Source organism: Cetorhinus maximus, chromosome 24, assembly GCF_964194155.1.
Source record: "Cetorhinus maximus chromosome 24, sCetMax3.hap1.1, whole genome shotgun sequence".
Taxonomy (NCBI): Eukaryota; Metazoa; Chordata; class Chondrichthyes; order Lamniformes; family Cetorhinidae; genus Cetorhinus; species Cetorhinus maximus.
In genome coordinates, this window is record NC_135902.1 from 34554532 (window position 1) to 34576717 (window position 22186).

Here is a 22186-nt window from a genome sequence, read left to right on the forward strand (position 1 = left end):
CTATTTCAGCATCAGGCTTACATGGTGAACAAATGGCTCGGGCCCTATTTGCAGATTTCCGATAAGACAATATAGCGTGTGGAACTGTAAGAATCCCGACGCATATATTAACCAGTGAATGTAGGCTTGTGGTAGACCGTGGTAGAGAGCTCCCTGGCAGATTTCTCAACTAGTACATCAAGGAAGGGGAGTCATTTGACTGCTCCATTTCAAAGATAAATTTGAGCGCAGGATGGAGCCAGTAAGATATGTAAGGAAATTGTTACATGCAGCTGCAGATTTAAATATAGCAAATATATCATCCACATATCGGAAATATGCCAAATAATCCTCAGTGTGCTAAGAATTACGCTGACAACCAATTTAAGATGGTCAGTCAGGCTCACAATGGGGTGCACATGTGTGTACTGGAAGTTACATATGTTAATACACAGGGCCCTGCTCTTTATAGGCAAAAAGAACATGCACACACATTGTGCCTGTTTCAGCTAAACAAAATAAGTGACAGCCATTGGCTGACTCATTCCTCAGGGCAATGGCTTGACCAATCAGGTTCAAGCAGCCTGGTTTAAATTTCAGATAATGTTTGGCAGTTAACTGTTAGTCACCATCAGTGATGATTCTCCATGGCAATGCCACTTGCCAACCAATCAGCACTCTCTCCACATACAGCATAAATTGTTGTTTTCCCCCTGACATTGGTATTCTTGAGAGTGTCCTGATGAGTGCAAGATGAAAATAAGACCATAAGATGTAGGAGCAGAAGGCCCATTCTACTCCACCATTCAATGAGATCATGGCTGATTTGATAACCCTCAACTCCACTTTCCTGCCTTTCCCCATAATCCTTGATTCCTTTACTGAATAAAAATGTCTATCTTGGCCTCTACAGCCCTCTTTGGTAAAGAATTCCACAGATTGACAACCCTCAGAGAAGAAATTCCTCCCGGGAAAAGAAATTCCTCCCGGGAAAAGAAATTTCTCCCGGGAAAAGAAATTCCTCCCGGGAAAAGAAATTCCTCCCGGGAAAAGAAATTCCTCCTCATCTCTGTTTTAAATGGGTGTCCCCTTACTCTGAGATTATGACCTCTGGTCCTAGACTCTCCCATAAGGGGAAACAACCTCTCAGCATCTACCCTGACAAGCCCCCTAAGAATCTTAAATGTTTCAATAAGATTGCCTCTCATTCTTTTAAACCCCAATGTGTACAGACCCAACTTACTCAACCTTTCCCCATAAGAAGATTCCTCCATACTTGGGATCAACCTAGTGAACCTTCTCTGGACTGCCTCCAATGCCAGTATATCCTTCCTTAGATAAGGGGACTAAAATTGTTCACAGTATTATAGGTGTGGTCTAAATAATGCCTTGTATAATTTTGGCAAGACTTCCCTATTTTTTATATTCCATTCCCTTTGAAATAAAGGCCTTCATTATATTTGCCTTCCCGACTACCTGTTGAACTTGTATGTTAGCTTTTTGGGATTCATGCACAAGGACTCCCAAATCCCTCTGTGCTGCAGCCGTCTGCAGTCTTCCTCCATTTAAATAATATTCAGCTCCTCTATTCTTCCTGCCAAACTGCTTAACCTCGCGTTTTCCCCACAGTATATTCCGGTTGCCAAGTTTTTTCCCACTCACTTAACCTGTCTATATCCCTCTGTAGACTCATGTCACCCTCACCACTTGTCTTCCCACCTATTTTTGTGTCATCTGCAAACTTAGCGATAGCACATTCACTTCCCTCATCTAAGTCATTAATATATATTGTAAATAATTGAGGCCCCAGCACTGATTCCTGTGGCACTCCACTAGTTACAAGTTGCCATCCTGAAAATGCTCCCCTTATCCCAACTCTCTGTCTTCTATTAGTCAGCCAATCCTCTTTCCACGCTAATATACTACCCCCAACACCATGGGCTCTTATCTTATTGAGTAGCCTTATGTGCGGTACCTTATTGAATGCCTTTTGGAAATCCAAAAATATTACATCTATTGGTTCTCCTTTATCTATCCTGCTTGTTATTTCCTCAAAGAATTCTAATAAATTTGTTAGGCATGATTTCCCCTTCATGAAGCCATGCTGACTCTGCTTGTTTAGATTATGTATTTCTAAATGCTCTGCTATTACATCCTTTATAATAGACTCCAACATTTTCCCAAGGACAGATGTTAAGCTAACTGGCCTATAGTTACCTGTTTTTTGTCTCCCTCCCTTTTTGAATAAGGGTGTTACATTGGCAGTTCTCCAATCCTCTGAGACTTTTCCAGAATCCAAAGATTCTTGGAAGATTATTACCAGTGCATCCACTATCTCAGTAGCTACTTCCTTTAATATCCTAGGATGCAACCGATCAGGTCCAGGATACTTATTGGCCTTTAGCCCCATTAATTTCCCTAGTACTTTTTCTTTAGTGATAGTTGTTGTATTTATTTCCTCCCTTGCTTTTGCCCCTTGATTATTTAATATTTTTGGTATGCTATTAGTATCTTCTACCGTGAAGACTGAAGCAAAGTATTTATTCAACTCCTCTGCCATTTCCTGGTTCCCCATAATTATTTCCCCAGCCTCATTCTAAGGGGCCTATGTTTACTTTGGCCTCTCCCTTCCTTTTTATATATTTAAAGAAGCTCTTACTGTCTGTTTTTATATTACTAGTGAGTTTACCCTCAAAGTTTATTTTCTCCCTCTTCATTTTTTTTGTTCATCTTTTGTTGGTTTTTAAAAATTTCCCAATCCTCTGGCTTAGCACTAATCTTTGCCACATTGTATGCTTTTTCTTTCAATTTGATGCTGTCCTTAATTTCTTTGGTTAACCTGGTTGGTTTATCCTCTTCCTTGAATCCTTCTTCCTCACTGGGGTATATCTTTGTTGAGAGACATGAGCTATTTTCTTAAACATCTACCGTCGTTCATCAACAGTCTTTTCTGCTAAACTGCTTTCCCGGTCCACTCCAGCCAACTCTGCTCTCATTCCATTGTAATTACCCTTATTTAAGTTTAGCATAGTTGTTTCCAACCCAAGTTTCTCAAACTGAATGCTAAATTCTATCATACTATGGTCACTGTTTTCTAGGGGATCCTTTACTCTGAGAACATTTTGGACATATCTCTTTTTTCAGCAATACTCAAGTTCTGTACTACCAAACAACTAAAAGTAAAGATGATCAATCTCAATAATAGGAGAAAAATTCAAGAGATTTCAGTATCAATCGAAGTGGAGGAAATCACAACTTATGAAACCACAGGGGAAAAACTTCAAAAAAACAATTATGTCCTTTTTTAAAATATTGAAGAATGAGCCTAAATCCTGAACCATGTGAAACATAATTACCTTTTCACCAAACTAAAATAATTAGGAAAAGGTGGAAAAGATTGGGTTCATTATGAACAAGATTTTGCAACTGCTGTACTATCAAATCTAAAATTGAAAGATAGTAACTAAACATCAGCCTGAAAGTCATAAGATAAAATTAAGCTTGGCTGTGTACTGAGAGGGCATAGTCACAAGAATCAAAATTCCAAGAAGATTCAATTTATTAATATTGTAAATGTTTGACACTTCTCCAGCAAGGGTTTGAAGACAATGTCTCTTTTGTTGGTCAACTGGAATCCTTTTCCAACCAAATTATTCAATTTTATACAAAACTACTAGTCTCTAACCAAAATCTTGTGCTTGATAAATGGTTACTGCTGACCTGACTGTTCTACCGCACATAAATTAAGTTTATCTGCCTGCATCAGAACCACAATGGAAAGTGCTTCACTCAACATTTGTGGCTAAAAGAAATCACATGGTGCTACGTTATACAAGTATAAAAATTATCAGGTGCAATTCTACATTTAGTTAGTTCTCCAGTAGGCTAAGAACATAATAAATAGCAGTAGATCATTCGGCCCCTCAAGCTTGCTCCGTGATTCTATAAGATCGTGGCTGATCTGATTGTAGCCTTAACTCCACTTTACCGCCTGCCTCCCATGACCCTTGACTCCATTGTCAATCAAAAATCTGTCCAACTCAGCTTTGAATATATTCAATGACCCAGCCTTCACTGCTCACAGAGGAAGAAAATTCCAAACACTAATGACTGAGAGAAGAAATTCCTCCTCAGCTCAGTCTAAGCCCAGCAACTCCACTCTCAATTAGTGATCGCTAGTTGGAAGTGAACACCTGGATGCAGTCAAATTGTACTTTGCTGTGATACCTCTTGGATTATACTGCCTGTTGATATTAAGTAGGATCACAGAATGAAATGGTCACTTAGGCAAGGGAATAGGAGTTGATATCCTCTGTGGAATTATACCTTCATCAAACACTACCATCAAGTCAGGAGTGAAGGCAAAATATATGATTGATTGAGGCAACTGGGGAATTAACTATTATCTCTCACCTTAAATATTTCCTATGAAAACATTTTATGTAGATTAAACAGTTGTCCTTCCATAGGAGTCTTTGCGTCACTACCATAATAAAGCAACACTAACTTTAGGATCCAATCTGAATTTTCAGCTCCTTCACCAGCAATCTCCAACTCAAGGTCTGAAATGGGCATGCTCGCTGATAACTGCACAGGTTTCAGCACCATTCACAACTCCTCATATACTGAAGTAGTCTGTACTGGTTTACAAGGTGACGTGGACAACATTCAGGCTTGGGCTGATAAGTGGCAAGTAGCATTCACGCCACACAATTGCCAGGCAATGACCATCTCCAACAAGAGTGAAACAAATCATGTCCGACAAGAGAGAATTAAACCATCTCCCCTTGACATTCAATGGCATTACCTTCACTGAATCCCCTGCCATCAACATCTGGGGGTTACCATTGCCCAGAAACGGAACTGGACCAGCCATGTAAATACTTTGACTACATGAACAGGTCAGAGGCTGGGAATTCTGTGTTGAGTAACTCGCCTCCTGACTTGCAAAGCCTATCGACCATTTGCAAGGTACAAGTCAGAACAGTGATGGAATACGCTCCATTTGCCTTGATGAATGCAGCTCCAACAACACTCAAGGAGTACGACACCGTCCCATTCACCACCTTAAACATTCACTCTCTCCACCACTGGCACATAGTGAAAGCAGTGTGTACCATCTGCAAGATTCACTGTTGCAACTCGCCAAGGCTCCTCCAACAGCACCTTCCAAACTTGCAACCACCACCACCACCTAGAAGGACAAAGACAGCGGACTTATGGGAACACCAGCACCTGGAAGTTCCGTTGCAAGTCAGACACCATCCAGACTTGGAACTATATAAACATTCCTTCACTGTCGCTGGGTCAAAATCCTGGAACTCGCTAACAGGATTGTGAGTGTACTTACGCCACATGGACCACAGCGGTTTAAGAAGGCAGCTCACCACCATCCTTTCAATGGCAATTAGCAATGGGCAACAAATGCTGGCCTAGCCAGCAATGCCCACATCCTGTGAAAGAATTAAAAAGTATTGAAAGGATTAATTATTCCTCCGCTGATATGGCTGCCATTTTAGTTCCATCTCCCATTATCACAAACCACCCAAAGTTGATCCAGTGAAAGCAATTCACAGGCCATATTAATTTTATTTTACTCACAAGATGTGGACGTTGCTGGCAAAGCCAGCACGTAATGCCCATCTCTAATTGCCCTGTGAAGGTGGTGGTGAGTCAACTTCATGAACTGTTGCAGTCCATGTGGTGAAGGTATTCCCACAGCTATTAGGTAGGGAGTGCCAGAACTTTGACCAAGCAATAAAGGAGACTTGGAGAGAGTGGTGTTCCCATGGGCCTGTTTTATAGCTTTTGCTGTATCCAGTGCTGTCAGCCATTTCTTGATAGCACATGGAGTGAATCAAATTGACTGAAGACTGGCATCTGTGGTGCTGGGGAACTCAGGAGGAGGCAGAGATGGATCATCCATCTCAGCACTTCTATCTAAAAGTAACTGCAAATGCTTCAGCCTTTTCTTTTGCATTCACATGCTGGGCTCCACCACCATTGACGTTGGGGATGTTCATGGAGCCTGCTCCTCGTATTAGTTGTATAATTGTTCAGCATCATTCACAACTGGATGTGGCAGCTTTGATCTGGGATGCCTGGCACTGCTTTTGGAATGCTCTTCTCCACTCTCATTGAACTGTGGAGGCAATGGTGTAGTGGTATTGTCGCTGGACTAGTACTCCAGAGGCCCAGGGTAATGGTGGACCCGGGCTCGAATCCCAGCTATGTGGAAAATTGCCTAAGGCTCCTTCGACAGCACCTTCCAAACCCATGACCACTACCATCCAGAAGGATAAGGGCAGCAGATAAATGGGAACACCACCACCTGGAAGATCCCCCCAAGTCACTTACCATCCCGACCTGGAAATATATCGTCGTTCCTATCCTGTCATTGGGTCAAAATCCTGGAACTCCCTCCCTAACAGCACTGTGGGTGTACCTACACCACATGAACTGCAGCAGTTCAAGAAGGCAGCTCACCACTACCTTCTCAAGGGCAATTAGGGATGGGCAATAAATGCTGGCCTAGCCGGCAAAACCCACATCCCATGAATGAATAAAAAAAATCCCTTGGCTTGATGGTAACAGTAGTGAGGGATATGCCAGGCCATGTGATTACAGAATACAATTTTGCTGCTGACATTGATCCATAATACCTCAAGGATGCCAAGTTCTGAGCTGCTAGATCTGTTCTGAATCTATCCCATTTAACACAGTGATAGTGCCACACAACACGATGGGGAGTGCCCTCATTGTGAAGATGATATTTCATCTCCATAGGTACTGTTCGACCAATATTGTCATGGACAGATACATCTGTGACGGGTAGATTGATGAGGATGAGCTCACGTAGGTTTTTCCCTCTTGTTGGTTCCCTCACCTGCTGTAGGTCAAGTCTGGCACGACTCAGCCAGTTCGGTCAGTATTGGTGCTATGGAATCACGAGGTGATGGACATTAAGTCCCACACTCAGCACATTCGTGTTGTTCCTCAGTGCTTCCTCCAATATGGAGGAGCACTGATTCATCAGCTGAGCGAGAGTGGTGGGTGGTAACCAGCAGGTGTCCTAGCCTGTGTTTGACCTGATACCATGAAACTAGATAGGATCTGCAATCAATGCTGAAGGCTCTCAGGGCCACTCCCTCCCAACTGTATGTCACTGCCATCACCTCTGGTGGGTCTGTCCTGCTGGTCAGATAGGACATAAGGGGTGGAGGAGCCTGGGCCGTTGTCTTAATCACAGAATTGTAACTTACAGTAATGTCACGCTGTTGCTTGACTAGTCTGTGGTATCTCTCTCCCAATTTTGGCACAAGGCCCCAATGAGAACGTTGCAAAATTGACTAGGCTGGATGTGCCTTTGTCGTCTCTTGAGTCCAGAACCTGGGTTGATGCTCGGTAGTACCATGCTATTTTACTCTGATTATAACTTTTCGTGGCGGCTTGTTAGGCCATTTTAGAGGGCGTTTAATCTGATTTCCTCACATAAAAAAAGTTAGGTGATTTTAATGACCATGCATAAATCTGATTCAATCCAAGAAGGAATATTACCACAGACAAACTGGACACGTTTTTATTCCCAAGGGCAGTATTGTTACATTAATTCAAACACAAAAAAATCCTGTGTATGGGAGGGGAAGATGATGACTGAAATTGTAGAACTGGCTGTTCTTTGAGACAACATAAAAAACGTGCAAGGTACCATATGAATGTATTTTTTTTTCCTCCCTACGCTGTAGCATGTAAATCAATAGCTTATGTAAATCAAAGAAATCTCTTGCTGAACTCTTGTTGAACTGGCATCCATTGTCCTTGACTTTCAGGCAATGCTAAATCATCCTCTCTCTGAATATCTTCTAACATGTCCCCTAGTGCATGCACTGGCTCTCTTCCATTAGCTAACTTTATTACTTCGTTCTTGAGTGCTTACAACTAGGGATCAACCTTCAATGCACCCTCCCATAAGTCAGTCTCCCCCCTCCCCAGACCATTCTGCTGCTACCCATCTGCATCACCATACAAAATACTTCTTCCTTCACACACAAGGCTCTCTCCATTCATAACCTTGGACACTGAGACTTTGGGTCGCTCCAAAACTTGGGCACAGGTACCAATTATGATCTCCTCCCACTCACCCAAGTTGCTCCATCCAGCACTATGTTGCATCATATCCCCTTCCTAAACTGCTACACATGAGCAGTTTGTCATTCCCTTCCCAGTCATATTTTGCCTGCTCACTTCCCTCACACTTCATTCATATTCATTAAAACCCCATTTTAGATTAACCTCCATGAAATTGCCTCAATTTTTGCACTGAATGACTTGCCAGACTCTGACTTCAAGTTAAACAAAAAGTTCTTTGTGTCATCTTCTCTGATTTCTCTGTCCTCATGTTCCTCAACCTAGCCATTCACAAATTCCCTACCGGCACAGTTACCCTCTCCCAATCACATGAAGATTCACCTTTCCAAACTTTATCAGCAAAAGGGCCACTACAGATCACTTCATATTTTCTCCAAGATACATTTCTGCTCACTCCGACATCTTCATATTTCTTTCTACCCTTGGTGGTGGTGGTAGTTCTTCTCTGTTTCTTCTGTGCCCTCTAACTCCAAATTCCTCCTCTTTTATTCCATTACCCAAGCAGACATGCATACCTTCATCAATCTAGGCCACAGCTACCAAGTCTCTATTTCACAACAGCAAAAATTAAACAGCTCAAGGAAATGAAAAAGGGGAAGATTAGCCAAAGAGAAACACAATTTTTTTTTTTGCTGCTCCCAATTTTCCCTCGTACTCTCCTGGAGACACCAATTCACACTGAGCCACAATGCCACGGACTCTGTTGTCCTCTAGTAGGTTATCCAAATAACCATTTGCTCATCAGCCATAATAATGGATTGTCATTATACTGTTCACCATGGAAGGAATCACATCAATCCAATCTGCTCCAGAAATAATATGCATTTTATAATCAAGAATAGGATCCGAGTTTGATTATCCTCTCTCCAGCCCACCGTGACATCAGTTGCATCACGCCAACCACAGAGATCAAAGTTGATCAATGTGAAAAACATCAAACTTGGGTTCTAAAGTGCATTTGCCCACAGGGAGCTTTAACTGCTATCTCACTGAATGCAGACAACTTTGAACAATCATTGCTAATGTGACCAATTTTAGCTTTACAGACACATACACAAAAAAGTCAATGCCACCTCACCAAATGCACAGTTAAATGTTAAGCAGAATTTTAATGAGTGGATTTAAATTGGCAGAAGTGTTGTCACTTAAAGATTTGTTGATAGAGCTTGACAGGTTGAGGAGAAGAGGAAAATGCATCTCATAATAGCTCAAAGGACAATCCCCTCTATTCATTTCAATTTTCATATCTTCTACTTACCAGCAGATAAGGCCAGCAGTCACAGCTGTCCACATGACGCAGCATGAATGTGGCCTCTTGATTTCCTCATCATCAGTTCGCTTGCAGCAGCAGAGGCATAACAAGTAAATGGAAATGAAAATCAAATTGAGGGCCAAGCCGATGGCAGCAATCGCAGCCAAAAATATCAGTGCCTGAGAAAACAAAAAACGACAAAACTTTTTTTTTTAAAAGTTGCTAGAGATTTGCTTACCACTTACATCACAGCAATAATAACTCCCGTGTCTTCAATTATCAATTAATAAATGCAAAGGTTCTTCATTTTTGTAATTTTTAAAATTATAACGTAGATCAGTGACAGGGCATAGATTACTTAGCCCACTGGTGCTAGTAGTTCAATGGAGATATCTTCTCTGCTTGTGATAGACTGTCTGAACCAATTTGGAATTCCTACCATGTACCTGGATTTAGAATATCCTGACATATACCAATATAAGCGATCATCACTTCATTTTTATGGCTGACACAATAACAGTCAATTCCCCCATTCGCGACCCCCTCTATCGCAAATACGTGCAAGTGTTTGTACACCTGATCGCAGTTCTAAATCTTCGCCCATCCGTATTCTAACATTTAAAACTTCTCACCTAAACTTATACTGGTCCCGAAATAAACAAAAGACTGAATTTAGAGGCAATTAAAACACAATGTTTCCATGTTGCCTTTCATATGTAGGAAGTGTGCACTGCTCATGTGCCGTCTCTAACAGCACATGGTTTGCTGTGACTTACAGGATACAGCCCCATTCGAGGCTTGCTACACCCGACAAAGTTTCAGCCACATTCTTCATGTTCTGAGAGCAGGCCCTTCAGCCACAGTCCATGATTGCTGGAAGCAATTCAACATCCTCATAGTAGTAGGCATAATTAAGGACTCATGGGATAAAGTTAGAGCTTCAACCATAAATGCCTGCTGGAAAAAAGTTTGGCCTGAGGCTGTAAATGATTTCACAGGGTTTCCCAATATGGATGCTGAAGAGGCCAAGGTTATTAACTTGGCAAAACAAGCTGGAGGGGAGGGATTTGATGATCTGACACAGATGAAGTGGCTGAGTTGCTTCAATCGCATCAAGAAGAACTGATTGAACTGATAAAATTAAACAAAACTGAACAGGAACAGGAGCAGGACGAAGAGCCCAAGAAGGCTCAATTCACAACCAAGACGATGGGAAATCTAAGATCAGCTGAAGATTTGAAAAAACAGGCAACAGACCATGGTACAAGCATGGGAAGCAGTGCCTTTTGTAGAGTTTTACAAAATTGAGAAACAAAAGGTGAAGCAGTCAACAATAACATCGTTCTTTACATCCACATCAACGTCTGCATCAGCCACATCACCCATTCCCTCTACTTCCACTCTTAAGTACAGTACAGTATCTGTACTGTAATTCGTAATTTGTACTATACTGCAATTGACAAGTTTTACATTGTTCTTGTTTTCTTGAGTTGTCAAACAATAAAATTGTTTTAAATTTACTCAAAAACATAGTTTTATTGCCTCTTTTCCTTTAAGAATGTCAAATTTTGGGTTATTTGTCAAACAAATAGCAACATTGACTAAACACTATTTCTGTAGGCAACTTTTGTAGGTAACTACAGAAAAGTTTGCTTATTTAGTCATTAAAATGACCAAAAATCCCCCTCCATGGTTATATTTTACACTGTCCCTTAAGTGGGCACAGTGGACACTTTTTCTCCAGGAACCAGTCCAAAACTATTCTCAGCTCCCGATGGCTTGCTTGCTTTTCCCTTTTCCAGCCAGATGACTTCTAATCTCCAAATTGACTTTTGTGGTGAGGGTTACCCTGGAGAGTCCTTCCTCTAGCCAAAGCTAGGCGAACCTTCCAGCCTTGTTTAAACCATCATGAACTTGGTTTCTTCAATATGAGCACAAGCTCCACCCGCAAACTGCATGATGAACAATAGAGACTGGCTGCCTCTATCTCTCTGATTCCTTTCTCTCAGAGTTATCTTAGGAAAACCTGCAACGCAATCCTACAATGACTTTCTATGGATCATTCCATCCTAAAGCCTATACCTATAGCAATGTGAATCACATGGGCCTTGTCTCCAGGTAGAAAGCTTAATTAGCTATTCTTTAGACCCCCAACTCCATTCTACCTTAGAATTAAATAGACAGTTTAAGCTGTCTATAAAACCTAACACTCCCAATACCTCCCCCTGAAACTTGGAGATTAAAAATGTATAGCTGCCATCAGCACAGCTGCGCTGGTAATTGTTTACAGGTGCGAACATCTTGCACCTCCTTCCCAGTAAATAAATCTGGGCCTCACTGTTCCCATAGCAACCAAGCCACCCAGGCTTGTTGTCAAGCAGGATTCGGAGCAAGTCATGTGACACACTTCACTGCTCAATTTTAAACTTAATTTAAACAGACGGTCATAAAACAAAGTTATAAACGTCATATTTGTAACAATGAATGTTAGGTGCCAATCAGCACGATTTTCACTCCCCGACCAAACAAATTACAGAATGTAACTGCAAATGTTCACAACAGAGTTTAAATGGTTAAATACTGTATTAGTTCAGAATTGAATTCATTCAGTGTCAATTTGCTTCTTAAATCTCATTTATTTAATGGCTCTACACTTAGCTTAAATAACAATATTACAAGCTTCAAACAAGCTTTCCTACACCAGTCCTGAAGACACACCTACTGCCTAAATAAAAGGCAGAAGCCACATCTTGCACTTTCATCAGTTAGCTAAAGATCAGGTTTACTGGTGAAAAAGGTTCACCTTGGGTTTAGAGTGAGGGTGTGACTAATCCACTGCCTTGCTCATATGCACTATATACATAATTTCAGTTTTTCAAAAAAAGGTGTTCCAACAGATGGTCTGTGTGGAGGATATAGAAGCACCACCTACTTACCCTTGTATAATTTACCAAGATAGGGAAAGAGATACAAGAGATTCTGAACTAACTAGGTTTTCAGTTTTAACCAGGAGATAACGGGAATTTATTATTCTGCTTCACAATATTGCCTCCAAATCACTGCAGTTTCCTAAAAGTGGCAGCCTTCCATCTTGTAAGGCGATGGTTTGAGCCGTGGCAGTCAACTCTATGTTAAGCATTGTCCAGTGCGGCTCAGGAGCCCCATTCTGGCATGGCAATCTCTGCTGCATTAGCTGCAAAGACAGTGGGCTGAGAAGGTGCATGATTTGCTGGCCTGCTTTCTCTCTGCACCCTCTTCTCAGCAAGCTGAGCTTTTTGTTTGTGTTTGCCCTTCCAAACAGTCAGCCTTCAGCAATCACGATCATCAGCGACTGTCTCCTAGTTGTCAGTGTCAATGTCCGCCATCTTCACATCTCGCTTGCAGATGTCCTTATAGTGGAGGCACGGACTTGCAGGAGGTTGTGACCCAGTGGTCAGTTCACCATACAGGAGATCTTTGGGTATACGGCCGTCATCCATCCATTGAACATGGACGAGCCAGCACAGATGTCACTGGCTTAGCACTGAGTATATGCTGATGGAATTAGCATGTTTCAGGACCTCAAGTTGGTGACCTACCAAGAGATGCCGAGAATATGTCTGAGATAGCAAAAGTAGAAACTGTTCAGCTTTTTCTCCTGCCTAGGATATGTTGGTTAGGTCTCACCACTGTAGAGGAGTGCGCTGAGGACGTAGGCTTGGCAGATTCACAGTTGATGAATGACTTGCAGCTGGCCAGTATTGCAGGCAAGACTGCTGTGATCGATATGAAACTTGACAGGCTGAACATTGACATACCTTCCTTACAAGAGACTAAGTTTGCTAAGAGCAGGTCAAAGGAAGAACATTACATGTTCATCTGCCAGGGGAAGAGTTCAGAGTAAACATGTGAACAAGCTTTAGATTTTGTTAGAAGGAGTTCTCTACTCTTGATGATAGAGCCCCCCTCAAACTAGTTCAAAACTTGTTCTCTGCATCCGCATCTCGAATCAAACAGTGCCAGTTAACCCACATGAGTATCTATGCTCCAATGCTATGCTCCACTACGGAGGTGAAAGACAGGGATTCTGCTCATAGCCACCTCTCTCTGGGGGATTTCAACACAAGAGAGGCCATGAACCATGAGGCATGGCCTTCCTGCCTTCAGCATCATGGCCTGGGAAAGATAAATGACAACGGGCAGAGGCTACTTGAGCTTTCCTGCTACCACGAGCTTTGGTAACTAACACTTTCTTTCAGAGCAAACCATGAGGTGTTCTCGAGGCCTTCATGATCAGGCCATTGGCACTAACCGAATCTGTGGTTTCAACAGACTGAGAAGAACTTCCTGACGTAGCATGACAAAATGGAAAGCTAGTCATAACACATTGCTCACATACAATAAAGCATTTGCAAGAGAGCCGTCCTTGTCCCTAATCTGACACAAATTGTGGTCTTGCCTCCACTTTCAAATTTAGTTAATTTACTATCACACCAATGCATTTGCTTTCTCTTGAATTTCTCTGTACCAACAACAATAGGTTTATTCTCATTCAGCTACTTAAAACCAAAAATATATTTGGAGCCCAAGTATGTTAAGAAAATCGGAACTGTTTTGCTGAGGCCATAATTAGCCTGATTTTAAGAAACCTTTTGTACATTACCAACACCTTTTATCTTTACAAATGAAACATTACAGTACTGCCATGCTTTGTTTAGTTCTCACTGTATGCAATATTGATTTGCTGTGTGTATCTTTCCATGGCTTATTTGAAGAACATTGCTCATTCACAACAACAAAAAGAATTTTCCTCTTGATTTGTGAATAATTATGCAATCAACCTTAGACCAGAACACTGAGGTACAGGTCAGTCCTAAACCCGTACAAACCGGATTTAAACTGAATTTGACCCCAAGACTAAAATTGGTCACAACAGTCCCAGGCTAAATGGGGAGGAAAAAACTGTTTTGTGCACCATCAGCATCACAATCACTCAAGCTGCATAACCACTAAATAACAGACATGACAACGAAGTATCGGAAGTTATCTACCACAGGAAAATTGTAAAACCAAAACTCAAAAACAAGCCTCCCCATCCAGTCTCAAAGCCCAGCAGTGACATATACTGCATCCTTTGACTTGCTACCAACTCAGGGCAGCATTGGCACTTTTTAAAAAAAGGACATTTTGCTAAATATTCTACACCATTATTCCACAATCTGTTATTTTACAAGGCCAAAGCTCGACCATTACAATTTTGTAAAATAAATACAGTCTTGAAAGCATGCTCTATATAAAACTAAATGTTACGCAAGCTGATAAATAAAGTTAATTGCACTCAAAGTAAATTGACTAGGCATGATTACTATATGAAAATAAGCATATTTCATTGCACTTATTAAAACATTCAAGACAGTTCAACAAAATCATCTCCATCAGTTAGCTCTGTCATTTCTCTAGGTAGGCTGAAATCTTTGATAGATGCAAAAACATCACTTTCTTTTGGTTGCTGCCCACACCATCCAGCACCAGCATTACAACCACAGCAACTGAGTCAAGTTTCCCTTTTCCACCTCACGCTACAGTCATATTTTTCTCTAAATTTAGAGAGGGAGGGCACAGGGGAAAGAGAAAGAGGGGGAGAAAAAAAATATAAGGAGACCTCCAATTTGAGGGAGTTGAGCAAGATCGTTTGAAATTCCCTGATTTTTTTATTTTAAAAGAAATGTACATTGCTCATCCTTGAAGACACAATATCTCTTGCGCCATTAATCCATAACTTTACTCCATTGTGTATCATTCCACACTTTCCAAGAATGTCATGACTTTCTACTTAGCTCAGTGTGGAATGGTACAAAGAGTGAAGCAAGCAAGAAAAACATATATTGGTTTTTATATGAAATCCCAGTCTGTAGTTGTGTCCCCTCCAAGGGTTCTCAACGTTCTGAACTCCATTGCTGTACATATTTACTTGCTACATAACATAAGAGAAATCAAGGATGAGGAAGGCCATTCCACCCATTGAATTTCACCCCTCAACAGTTGCTTCTTGATTCAAAACCATTTCAAGACATCGCCTACTTTTATTGGTAATTTAACTTTTTTCCTCCAAGATTCAATTTTGGTATTAACACAAAAGAAAATTCAGCAGGATACCCCACAAAGGCAGGTAAAATTTATATAGGTAGGTTCAGGCAAAAACAGGGAGAAGCATTTTGGTTTACATTTTGAAAATTGTTAATACCCAAGCAAACAAGCAAGGGGCCGGAAAAGGCAGAGTTAAGTTAAATGACAAGCAACAATTTTTTGCACATTTCATGGACACCACTTTCATAGGGTTCACCATCAAACAGTGACTTTATTCCAACATAGATTCAAAAATAACCACAAACCTATGCTTACTGTCATGACTCAGTCACTCACCAGCCACCATATGATGGTATAATGAAAACTGTTGGGAGATAATGCACAGAGGAACAGTCAGGATCTTGCCTTCAGTCAAAAATGCTTTTGGTGTGTGATTTCAGACAGTTTAACTGATGGCCTCAACTTTCAGCAAATCATCTGTGCGTAACTCATTGCATTGTTGTCCTTTCTCCATACCTACACTGGAATTAACAAGCAATGTTTGGCGTAGGATTAAGAAAGAGCCCTCAGAGCAATAAAGATGATTCAGGTCCTCTTTGGGAGGAATGAAAGTCCAAATTGCACAGCCTTTGCTTCTTTTCCTGCCAAATACAGGCCAAGAGGTGCGCACTCATCATGATGTTAGAATGACACACAGTATTAAAGGTGATGCACACACACCTGGATTGGATGTGATAAATTTCAGGAGGCTTTCCCACTGACATTAAGGGAGAAATCTTGTTGAGCCAATATACCCACCACATTGAAAGAATCCAGGGATTTCACTTGTTTGGGTGGGAGGGGGGAAATTAAACTGATTTTGCTGATTGCTAGGTTATCTGCATCTCACTTGAGAGTATAGTTTGTCACTAGATTGCAACAAATCATTGATGCATTTGCCTTCATGGAAAATATTGTACTGTGAACAAATAATGCACCTATCATGAAACTTTATTCCTCAGCCTGACTCATTGGTAGTTTATTCCCGAGCAGCCTTCAACCCATCCCAGTTAATGAGCCAATTGCAAATCTGAGGAGAAAGGTCACTGTGCCGGATTAACCTTTCAGGTTGCTGCTCCCCATGGATTTTTACACCATCGGATAAACAGATTTTGATAATCAGGGTGAAATAGGTCAAGCAAAATGTGTACAACCAATTAACAACAAAGCCAGTTGCAGCTAGAAAAACAAAAGATCAGTAAGCTGTAGGAGTATACAAGCACCAAATGCCCTCTGTAAATAAAAAAAATTCAGGTTCTTCAATAATCACCCATATACTGTGAAGCTCCAAATCAGTTGCACTTAAGAGCTCATATTTTAGGTCATTGCTAAGTAAGAAATTTTAAACCTCCAAATATCCTTCAGCAGTGTAGGGCATGGAGGTGTTGAGGGGAGGGACGGGGGTGGGGGTGGGGGGGTGGTGGAAATGAAGGATATTTCCCAAACGGAACTTGGGACGCACTTAATTGGTTAAAATTAAATGCAATTACATGGTCCACAGCCAGGATAAATCTGGTCCGCACGTCATCATTTACCCATTTTAATGCCTCAGATACGCAGATGGACTGAGTCATCCGGTGGGAAGACTTAGAATTTGTGGCAATTGTAAGCAAACACCTTTCCAAACGAGGTATTTTTATCCACTCTGCTCAATCAAAACAGATTTTTAGTGTGAAAGAAATCCTGTATACCAAAATTGTTCTGTCTCAAAAAAAATCGAATCCCATGGATTAGAGACAACAGTCCATGAGTGAAACAAATGGTACATTGGTTCGTCAGCATAACATATTAGGACACTATTTAGACTAACTTAATTTAAGCTGTACAAATAACTTGAAGCTATTTATTTCCCTTGCCAATTATGGCAAGCTTTTTTCCTCCTCACCCACCTTCTGTCCTACAGCTCCCCTTTACTGTTTATCAACACTTCTGTATCTCAGTGCTTCACTTTTCATCTTCCAAGCCTATCAGTTTCCTCTGCTGCTTTTGGCTGTACAGCATTAACTTAACATGAAGATTTAAAATGAAGATTCCTGCATAATATGAATAAATTATTTCTATATTCATTAAAGCTTCTGGCATAGTCAAGGAAATATGGGTCAATTATACCCAAATTGGCATCTGAATGTGCTTTTCAAATTAATAGAGATGGAATATACTTTTGCAACAGCTTTTTAATACACACTTCAGCACCTAAGTCATTCAGGCTTTATAGTGTTATGACATATCAAAGCCAGTAAACAAAGCCCTAAATGTCCTCAACAATAGGCAAATGCTAAAAGGGAAGAACTGTGAAAGGCTGTGCTTACCCTAGGGCGCCTCGCAGAATTACAGCAACCTTTTAAAACATCTCTACTGGAAAGCTTTGTAAATGAGCTGGCAAAGTAAGTGCACTTAGGTCAGGCATGCAGAGTGAAACACAAGAACCTGTTATTGTAGATTTATGCTGGTCAAGCAATAATATTAAACTACTGCACCCTCATTTGGTGTGCTACTGACCCATTCAGTTTAGGGAGATCCAAGCTTCAATACTGTGACTGGATATGTTAATCTCACCAGGAGCAAGAATAAGTGCACTACAAATGACCTCTGTGTCCTAAGGTTCAAAATCCAGAAACAAAGTGTCCCACTCTACTGCTATGTAGCTGGAAAGGGTACATGTGTGAAATCATGCAATAATAGTATCTAGTTTGGCTGTAATGGCCCCTTGTTGATAAAAAAATTCTTCTACAACTAGAAAAAATCTAAGAGATTTAGGTTATGACTCCCAAGACTTAATAGAATTTACTGCAGTCACATTTTCTGGATAGCCTTGTATAAGTATCTAAAGTTGATTCAAGATACAGTTACTCATGCTTACAACCATGTTAGATTGCCCAACATACAAGCTATAAGGTTTCCCAGTCCTCTAACAAAGTCACCCAAGCCAGCTGCTGAAGTAGTCTTGCCATCAGATTTTCCTCTATCGAAGAGAGCATCTTCTACCTTCGTCAGTTACCTACCAGTGATTGGGAACTTGCGTTTGAGGATTTTACAGGGTTCAAATTTTTATGGCTCACTCAGCCAGATCTCCTAATTCCACTCTGTTTAAAAATAATCTCCCTCCCTCAACTAAAGGCATTGATTCAAGCTGGAGTACAATTCCAACCTGAAGGCTATCCACACACATATTCATAGAAGTGAGGCTATTTAATCATGGACTGCAGAGCTAAGCCTATCAGGTGTATGCATTCACAGAAACAGTCCAGAAGAGCATCACAGTGCAGCAATAAAGAGCAGAAAACTCAGCTGATTTATGCTTCCCCCGCTACTGCCTTGGGTATCAGGGTGACTGCAGCACCTTGAACAAGATCTGATAAAATTAATAATAAATGTACATCGACTCCATCAAAAGGATGGGCTAGTCACCTTCAGGGAGGCAAGTAGTTTGCAGTGAGTACTTCTGATTTTCAAACTAATAGAAAATGCCTGGCCTCAATTCAAGAAAAAAAGTTCAAATCTGACATACATCCTTTGAGAATATGTGGATCTAAATTCCTGTGCTTTGAACTAACAAGTCTAGATTTGCTCAATTATTTCACTAAAAACCTCAAAAGACTAAACATCAATATTTCTTTAGATCAATGCTTTGCACCCAAAAACATGGTTTTACGTTTTGTGCAATGTGAGTGCTTCATAAATAATGTGGTACCTAAAGTGCAATGCAAGCAATCACAGGGGACTGCAGAAAGAGAAATTAAGTTTTTGTACAGTATTTCAACTCAGTTTGTGATCTTGAACCCTGATGATTTTTTTTAAAAACACTGACTTAGAAGGAAATCTATGCCAGACAGAACATGCAGCACTTTGACACCGTGCTAACTGCATTTATGTACCAATGGACTAATAGGCTCATGTGTTAAAATCCCACCAAATAGTTAATTTCATCTTAATCACTAAGAAATATACAACTTGGCAATAATTTGTAACATCATAGATAGCCGAGGACAGATACAACTAAACTATTTCTAACTCCAACTTAACAGGAAATCTAAACCTATTACAAAAGCAACAATACTTATATCAAAACCTATTGTTAGGTTCCTTCAATATCCTCTTGAAATTGTTTCTCAGCCAAGAGGCATTTGGCAAAGAGAACTGCCGGGATCCCTTCTTCTGCCCTCAGCCCTCCCCCACCCAGCAGGAAAAGGCCACTCACACCACCACACATTCATAATTAAAGTCAAGATGTGCACTGTTCTTCAATTAGTCTACAGGAGAACACAAGAAGTAGAAGCAGTAGACGACCATATGGCCCATCGAGCCTGCTCCACCATTTAATACCCTCATGGTTGATCCTGGGTTTCAACTCCACTTTCCCACACAATTTCAGAACTTGCCCTCATCAATTTGACTTCAGTGGTAGGGAAACTTGTGGAAACTATAGTTGGAGACAAAATCAATAATCGCTTAAACAAGTGCAGGATAATTCAGGAAAGCCAGCATGGATTCATTAAGGGAAAATCATGTTTAACTTGAAGTTTTTTGAGGAGCTAACAGAGAAGGTTGATGATGGCAACGCTGTTGATGAGGTGTACATAGATTTTCAAAAGGCATTTGATACAGTGCCACACAACAGACTTCTGAGCAAAGTTGTAGCTCATGGAATAAAAGGCACTTGGATAAGAAATTGGCTGAGTGACAGGAAACAGAGAGTGGTGATAAATGGTTGGTTTTCAGATTGGAGGAAGGTTTGTAGTGCTGTTCCCCAGGGGGTCAATGTTGGCACCCTTGCTCTTCCTGATGTATATTAATGACCTAGGCTGTGGTGTTCAGAGCATGATTTCAAAATTTGCAGATGATACAAAGATTGGAAATGTTGCCAACTGTGATGAGGGAAGTCTTGAACTTCAAAAGGACATAGACATGTTGGTGGATTGGGCAGACAGTGGCAGATGAAGTTCAATGCAGAGAAGTGTGAGGTGACTCGTTTTGGCAGGAAGAATATAGAGAGACAGTGTTAAATAAAGGGAGAAACTCTAAAGGAGCTGGAGGAACAGAGGGACATTGGTGTATATGCACATAAGTCATTGAAGATGACAGGGCATGTTGAGAGAGCAGTTAATAAAGCATATAATATCTTAGGGTTTTATTAATAGGGGCATCGAGTACAAAAGTAAAGAGGTCATGTTGAACATATATAAGATACTAGTTAGGCCTCATCTGGAGTACTGTGTCCAGTTCTGGATGCCAGACTTGAGGAGGGATGTGAAGGCATTATAGAGAGAGCGGAAGAGGTTCACAAGAATGATTCCAGGGATAAACAACTGTAGCTTTGAGGATAGATTGGAGAGGTTGGGTCTGTTTTCCTTGGGAGAAAAGAGAGGAGATATGATAGAGGTATTCAAAATCTTGAGGGGTATGGACAGGGTAACTAGTGAGAAAATGTTCCCACTCTAGAGAGCTTCAAGAACTAGAGGGCACAGATTCAAAATAATTGGCAAAAGCAGTAAAAGTGACGTGAGGAAAATTTTTTTTCACCCAGAAGGTGGTTGGAGTCTGGAACGAACTGCCTGAGAGGGTGGTGAAGGCAGGTTCGATCAAGGTATTCAAAGGGGAATTGGATTGCTATCTAAAAAGATAGCATGTGCAGGGGAGTGGGACTGGGTAGAATGCTCTTTCAGAGAGCCAGTGTAGACTTGATTGTTTGATTGGCCTCTTTCTGCACTGTAAAGATTCTGTGATATTATTCTACATCTTTTATTTTCACTGACCTGTAACAAATTGAAAATGCCACAATACCACTAGTTTGAGTAAAGAGGTGATTTATGAGGTGAAACAAAAGTGATCTCGCACTTCTTAAACTGGCACTTTAACAACATTTCAAGTACACGAACGCAAAACACCGCAGATGCTGGAAATCTGAAATAAAAATAATATTTCAAACTATGGCAATTTACACAAAATGAGAAAAGTTTAAAGAAATTAAGACACCATTCAAACATGTAAACTGGAGAAAATCAGATTCCCTGAGAGACAGAAAACCTGACTAAGAGAACTTCTCTACTGAGAACTGAAATTCATCAACAAATATTCAACTCCCACAACCTTACAGCTGAGAATTCAAGCACTTAGTGGCTTAATACTGAGCCACTCAACAGATAGTATTGCTGAGGTTTAGGATTATTGTAATTTAAATATCTAAAAACCTTTCAGGTGAAAAGTCAAAAGCTGCAGATGCTGGAAATCGGAAATAAAAACAGAACATTTCTTCCAGGAATGCCCACCTTGAAGAAGTTCTGCTCTTCTCTCTAACAGGATTTCCGTTTGTCTCTTTGCCTTGTTCACCTTCATTGCTTTCCATTTCCCTTCTTGGGTTTGATCAGGCCTCCACCCTATCACAGATCTTCCCTCTTCTCCTTCCTGTCCCCTCTCTGATTCCACTGGCTCAAAACCCGTGATATTTCTATCTTTCCTCAGTTCTGAAGGGTCATCGACCTGAAATGTTAACTGCTCAACTCCACTGGTGCTGCCTGACCTCATGAGTATTTCCAGCATTTTCTCTTATTATTTTTTTTTCAACTTTTAAGGCAATTGGTGAAAGAACCAGAGGTGATGTGAGGAAAAAACATTGACATAGCAAGTTGTTAATCTGGAATGCACTGCCTGAAAGGGAGGTCGAAACAGATTAATTAATAGCTTTCAAAGGGGAATTGGATAAAC

General features: G+C 40.8%; 1 protein-coding gene across 1 annotated transcript in view; it reads right to left on the reverse strand.

Annotated features, from left to right (window-relative positions):
• The window catches only part of ttyh2 (tweety family member 2), a 144047-nt gene that overhangs the window by 109423 nt on the left and 12438 nt on the right, over positions 1-22186 (reverse strand). Inside the window, exon 3 of the mRNA XM_078571005.1 lies at positions 9386-9558. Within this exon, the coding sequence (XP_078427131.1) occupies positions 9386-9558 (173 nt within the window). The remainder of the gene's footprint in view (positions 1-9385; positions 9559-22186) is intronic.